At 36.3% G+C, this 6,915-nt stretch overlaps 1 protein-coding gene across 1 annotated transcript in view; it reads left to right on the forward strand.

Moving 5' to 3' along the window:
• LOC111999704 (uncharacterized) overlaps nt 1-5,189 on the forward strand; it is a 33,658-nt gene extending 28,469 nt beyond the window's left edge. Inside the window, exons 35-42 of the mRNA XM_065782549.1 lie at nt 652-773; nt 1,674-1,854; nt 1,935-2,163; nt 2,642-2,966; nt 3,447-3,586; nt 4,077-4,201; nt 4,292-4,496; nt 4,756-5,189. Of these exons, the coding sequence (XP_065638621.1) occupies nt 652-773; nt 1,674-1,854; nt 1,935-2,163; nt 2,642-2,966; nt 3,447-3,586; nt 4,077-4,201; nt 4,292-4,496; nt 4,756-4,843 (1,415 nt within the window). The 3' untranslated portion in view covers nt 4,844-5,189. The remainder of the gene's footprint in view (nt 1-651; nt 774-1,673; nt 1,855-1,934; nt 2,164-2,641; nt 2,967-3,446; nt 3,587-4,076; nt 4,202-4,291; nt 4,497-4,755) is intronic.
• Nucleotides 5,190-6,915: the final 1,726 nt, after the last annotated feature.

Here is a 6,915-nt window from a genome sequence, read left to right on the forward strand (position 1 = left end):
ATGATTCCCCATTGGACTGAAATTCCCTGCTATAAAGTATGAAGTTATAGGGACCAAAATGCTTTGGTGTAAGTATGGAATTATAGTGGTCATGCACCTGCTCTCAAAAGGACTGGCTACCATTTGTTGGCCCAAATTGTATTTTTCCTTTTCTTTTAATTTTTAAAAACCACAAAGGCTTTTCAAAGTTCAATGGAGCACTGGCTGTGTCTACTGACCAAAAAACCTTGTTTTTCAGCTAAAACTACCATGTGTCACTGGGGTTTTTATTAAATTTAAATACAAAAACAAAACATTCAAACATTTTTATTGTTGTTATTATTTCTAAAACCTAAAGTATGCTTAAAGATATATAAATATACCTAAAAATATATTTAATTAATTAATTACCGTGTCTCTTTCCTGTCATGTCCTAGTCTTTATAAAATGTTGTTTTGCTGTGTCAATTGTGTAGTGCCCTGCATCCATGTTTGTGTCTCTGCTTACACCAAGCTTGAATGCAAGGAAATGGGGTATTAGATATATATCCTAACAACTAAGCAGAGTCTGTCTATGATGTAATTAAGGAGACTGTTAATGTTAGCTACTACAGTAGTTGTGGTTGAACCATCTTTTCAGAGTGCTTATGTTTTTCTTGATTTGTACAAACAGGAGAACTATATGTTCAAGCACAAAGGATGTTTGATGATAGCATGTACACACAATTGCTAGCAATCATAGATTTGGCGGTTAAGCAAGCCATAATAACTGCTGATCACTTTGAATCTGAATTTGTAAGTAAAACTTTTGCACTGAACCCATTTCCTTGTTACTGTAGGTTTTTGTTTTTTGGTTTGGTTTTTTAATTGCACTGTAGCAATTATTTCTTGTTCATTTTCTTCTGCAAAGTTGAAGGATCTTCATAATTTCTCTGCCACCTTCGAGAAAGCACATGAGATTGTTTGAGAGTTACTGGTTTTACATAAGTTGAGTTTTTGATGTCAACGAGTAATTTCAGTGCTTTACATGAATGGAATGTGATACACGGCCAATACCAATTTCCATGTCCCTTCCTTAAATAATTATTTTCTTTCACATTACCTGGGTTTCTTTAGGATCCCATGGGTCCACTGCGTAAAGAAATTCACTGTAGGAATCTGTTTCGGCCTTCTTGTATTACCATTTTCTGTACTTTCATGTATTCTTGGCAAGTTTTGTTGGTTTAGCTGTTTGAATTATACTCTAAAATTTGGTCTTGGTCTGTGTTTTATATGGTAGAAGTGTAGTACTATAGTTTTGTAACAGCTCCCTTCACCTTTGTCTTATGTTCTCTACAAAAAGTGAAGGGAAGTCAGAAGAAAAAAACAAAAAATAAAATAGAGGAATGAAACTGGGATAAACAACATTTAAAATTAAGCATAGAGGTGAATTATAAGTTGGCTTACCAATTTGGCATACCAGTCTAGTATAGAGCATGAATTTGCCTCCCAAAAGTAAGAGTCCTTGTGGCCCTCTCATAAAGCTCTTCCTCTACCTTGCTTTGTGGGCTTAGGAAAGAGAATTATTATGTACATGTAACCATTTTTATCCAAGTGGTGTTACTAGTTACAATAACCCTCAGAGAATATAATACTATTTTTTGTGAATTTCTACATATGAAATTCTTTCCCCTGAATTCTATGTTGCTTCTCTAGGGAAATGTTCCACCTGTACTACGCACTGTGTTGGAAATCTTACCTTTGTTATGTCCAACTGAGGACATTTCTTCAATGTGGCTTATTCTTCTTCGGGAGCTTTTGCTGTATCTTCCAAGATCTGAGTCTCCCTTAGAAAATGAGGAAGATGAGTCAGAGCACACTAGTGATCATATTCCAGGTATGAAAAAAAACTTGTTGGAACCTTTAGTTTGATTTTAGTAACAAAAGGTTTAAAATTCATGCCTTCATTTTTCACAGATGCCCATGTGAAGATAAAAGATGATATACCTAATGGTACTACGTCCATATCCCTATCCAAAGTAGAAGCTACATCTCTGAGTTCTGGATCAACAACAGCTTTAACAGAAGGCATCCCGAGTTATCTGTTTGCTGAAAAGCTTGTTCCTGTAATGGTAGATCTTTTCCTACAGGCTCCAGAAATTGAAAAGCATATCATATTTCCCGAGTTAATTCAAAGTCTTGGAAGGTACTACTAACTACTGTAATCTGTTATGCTGATTTTGTACTCCAATCACACTATTGTAGAGAAGTGGTGGTTTTTACATAAAAGGTTAATGGATATACTATAGGGGGTTAATCTATTAGAATCTGATTCTACTTGCAGCATTGTATATTAATTGAAGATAGTCTATTCTGGCTTCTTTTAACGACACTGTCAAGTATTTTTCTGCATGGTGTTTACTGTTTCATGACATGGATGAGTAATTGATGGGCCATGTGTGAACAATGACAGCACATTTCCTTTATAGTGACTGTTGTAGCGTATTTGATGCAATATATACAATGAATAACGTGTATAACTAAATTATTGATAATATACATTAGGTTGAGTGCCATGCCCCCTTATTATCATCCTTTTTAATAACTGTCTTATGTATTCCATGTTTGTTTTAGGATTCAGACTACCTGTGCAAGTGCTTAACCAGATCAATTGTTTGCTTTAGGTGTATGATGACCAGGAGGGACAATCCAGATGGAGCACTATGGAGATTAGCTGTTGCAGGCTTCAACCGCATTCTGGTTGATGATGTCAGCAGATTAACCTTAAATGGTGGACCAATTTCAAGTATCAGTAAACCTGCAAGAACATGTATCTGGAAAGAAGTTGCAGATGTTTATGAAATATTCTTCGTTGGATATTGTGGGAGAGCTCTTCCTTCCAATTCTCTCTCACTTGTAGCACAAAAGGACGATGAGTTGCTTGAGATGACCATCTTAAACATTCTTGGTGACAATGTTCTTAAGTCACCAATTGATGCATCTTTAGATGTAATTTCCTCTCCTATCGTTTTATTTATTTATTTATTTTTTTTTTTATGGTAGATAGAAATTATTTAACCAAAATGTTCTGATAGATATGATAGGATTTGAACCTATGGCATTTGCTCCATGATAATTGCTCTTTATCATTAGGCCAAGATACTATTAATTGAGCTAACTGGACCCAATCATCAAATATATATATACTGGACCCACTTATGCAACCAAAACAGTCTGTGAATATATGTAGAATGTCGTGGTTAGATTGGAGTGATTGTAAATCCCTGGGCCTTAGCCCTGTTGTTAAATAGTGGGGTTGGGATTGGGGTACATTTTGCGAAATGAAGGTGACAAGATGATTATGGACCATCTAATTTTAGCATTCCAGATCAGACATGGAATTTTTCTGAATTTTTTATGGTCTTTGATGTTGGGAATTTCCTAAATTGGCTCATCTTCCCCTCCTAATACTGTTGCTGTTATTGACAGATTTTGCAACGATTAGTATCCACCTTGGACCGTTGTGCGTCACGCACATGCTCGTTGCCTGTTGAGACTGTGGAACTTATGCCTTCCCACTGTAGCAGATTTTCCTTAACTTGCTTACAGAAGTTATTTACCTTGAGCAGGTAATTTATCGCAGAGGTTGATCCTTTACATGACATATTAGTTTTCAATAATTAATTATGTGAACATTGAGTGTCATATTGCTTTGATATCTAATGTAATGGTTGACCATATGAAGAGAACTTGTTCAAATTCTGGTCTTTGGGGTAATTCCGGACTTCCAGTCTTTGATATTCTTGATTAGCCGCTTTACTGGAACCTGAATGCCATTGCCATTCTTTTTGTCACTACAGGTGACTCATGAAGTTATTTAGTATGATATTAATCTTTTAAACGAAATAAATGCCAGTGATTGGTCAGTTCCATCAACTAGAATAAACTTGTCTTTCTGCAGCTATTAATGTAAGACTCTTCCATTAGGCAACCTCAAAACCCTGTACTTTTAAAGCCTTCTGTTGTTACTTTCAATTGAAACATCTTTAGAAATCTACAAAGCTCTGTTTTCCAATGCATTTTTATTCCAAATTTCACATGCTACTATCTGTACCTCAGTTACAGCAAAGAAACCAATCATTGGAATTTGACAAGATCTGAAGTCAGCAAAATCTCAATCATGATGCTCGTGACCAGATGTGAGTACATCTTGAACAGATTTCTCACTGATGAGAATGACTTAGGTGCGTGTCTTCTTACAATATGTTGGGTTCCTCTAATGTTCATTTCACCTCCAGATTATTCTCTTCTGAACCATCCTACTGTTCCTGCAGGTGAACGCCCATTGCCAGCAGCTAGGCTCGAAGAAATAATATTTGTCCTTCAAGAACTGGCACGTCTGATTATTCATTCAGACACAGCATCCATTCTTCCTTTGCATCCACACTTGAAAAGTGGCCTAGCAGAGGAGGAAAGTCAAGACAAGCGTCCTCATCTGCTTGTTCTATTTCCCTCCTTCTGTGAGCTTGTTGTATCAAGGTAAGAGAGAATATCTTTCAGCAAAAAATTTAGTCACTAAAAAACTGGAGATATCTGCCATGTTTGAAATAATGTCAAAAAAGGAGAACTTATAAGGTATGAAAAAGGATGATGCCAGTAAGGTGCCACGATATACCTCGGCCACAATATATACAAAAGTTAAAAATTATCATGATCTGCCTGGAACTATGATAATAAATTAAACATGAATTAATGTTTCCACGGAGTAGCTTATCCTTTTGATCCTTTTGATGAACAGGGAAGCACGAGTACGAGAGCTAGTGCAAGTACTTCTCAGGCTCATCACACGAGAATTGGCACTTGAAAAGGTTGGCTTAGCCAGCTGAGTTGTGGAAGAATACACTTTTAAATGATTTAAACCTCAGTCACCTCACAACGTTTTTTGTTTATAGAAGATTTAGGTCAGGAATTTTTCTCATCCTCCAATATTCAGAGTTGTATAGTAGTTTGTACATTATAGGGAAATTATCAATTTTGTTGTATATGATGTGGTGATTTTTTTTGAATTGTGAGCATGAGGTTAGCATTGGTCCTCTGTTTGCATGCAAGAGATGTATACAGTCCTATCGATTCAAAGAATAATATTTTTGGAAAGCTTGCAACTAGCTCAATTTTGAGTAAGTTGACAGTGCAAATTAAAAATTAATTGAGCATGAGCTGAGGTTTCACTTTGTTTCTGTGCTTCACAATTACTTGCTACAATATTGAATTTTATAAAAGCTTAAAGCTACCCTGGAGTTTATAAATTATAATCATGAATATCCTGCTTTAGTTGAGTTGATTATGTTTTGCTTAGACATGGCAAAACGGGTCAGACCCGTTTGACCCGACCCGTTTGACCCGTTTAAAAATGACCCGTTTTGACCCGCGACCCGATTGACCCGACTGAACCCGACCCGACCCGCCCGTTTTTCCACGTCTACCAACGTTGAGTAGATTGAGATTGAGGTGTAATTCTTATAAGATATTTACTTATTCTTCTTCACTTAATATGTTATGTACTCCATTATAGTTTGTCATTCTTTACTTGCCACCTTCATTTTCTCTTCCTACTTTAAACATATCAAAAATTATACCAAGATTAGCTTTTAGAAAGCTGGAATAAGAGTTGCACCAAATTTAGGTATCAAGTGTTTAGTGGTAATTGGTAAGTGGTAATAGTATCACCAATGATATATTTACTTATTCTTCTTCACTTAATATGTTATGTACTCCATTATAGTTTGTCATTCTTTACTTGCCACCTTCATTTTCTCTTCCTACTTTAAACATATCAAAAATTATACCAAGATTAGCTTTTAGAAAGCTGGAATAAGAGTTGCACCAAATTTAGGTATCAAGTGTTTAGTGGTAATTGGTAAGTGGTAATAGTATCACCAATGAAAATCTAATCACAATTAAGGAACTTAGAAACAATTGACAAATTGCATCTATTTCCAAAAAAAAAAAACTTGTTTGAAAAATATGGGTCAACTCAACCCGTCCCGTGACCCGTTTGACCCGCAACCCGTTTGACCCGTGACCCGTTTGACCCGCAACCCGTTTGACCCGTGACCCGTTTGACCCGTGACCCGTTTTGACCCGCAACCCGATTGACCCGACCCGAACCGACTTGACCCGCCCGTTTTGCCTTGTCTAGTTTTGCTGCACTTTGTTCAGTACTGTTTATCTTTTGGGTTCAGTTTTGATATCGTGTATTTTTCTCTTTTGTCTCTCTTGGATGGCCGAGCATTGATGTTTAGAATAACAGAAGAAGAGAAGGGGTAAAGCTTGATTCTTTTGATATTGGCCCACTGACATGTAACACAAGTTAAATGTGTGATGGGTACTCTATTCAAACCTTTAGTAAATAGTGTTGAAAATGAGGATAGCTATTGAAAAGAACAAGGACGTTATCCTAATATTTCAAAAAATCTTAATCATAAAAAAACGTTCTTTGCACGCTTAATGTGCGTACTTCTGTATATACTGTTTTTTTTAAAAAAAAAAAAAAAAAAAAAAACTAAAGTCTCAAGACTCAACTGAATATGATATGCAATTGAGGGTATGTCAAGGCATGCAAGGAAAATGTGCAAATAAAGCGAACAAGAGTAAACGAATAACTGATGGCGAGAGCCATCAATCAAAGACAGCCAGCCCAACCTTCTCTTATCTAAAACTCAATGAGCAACATGTAATCCCTAAGAACGGCATTGGATCTATCATCTATGAAATGTCATCCAGTTTACCAATGTTGTGGAATGTGTTCGATACTGGTCTCCGAAGAGAAACACCATCAACTTATTTTTATTAGCATTCATCAGAGATTATATCACAGACCAAGCAACGCTTTGCCTTAGTTTGCCATGTATAAGGAGGTGGTTGAGTCTAGAAGGCCCAAAAAGGACTGGAGTTGGGA

This window comes from Quercus suber, unplaced genomic scaffold, assembly GCF_002906115.3.
Source record: "Quercus suber isolate HL8 unplaced genomic scaffold, Cork oak 2.0 scaffold_306, whole genome shotgun sequence".
Taxonomy (NCBI): domain Eukaryota; kingdom Viridiplantae; phylum Streptophyta; class Magnoliopsida; order Fagales; family Fagaceae; genus Quercus; species Quercus suber.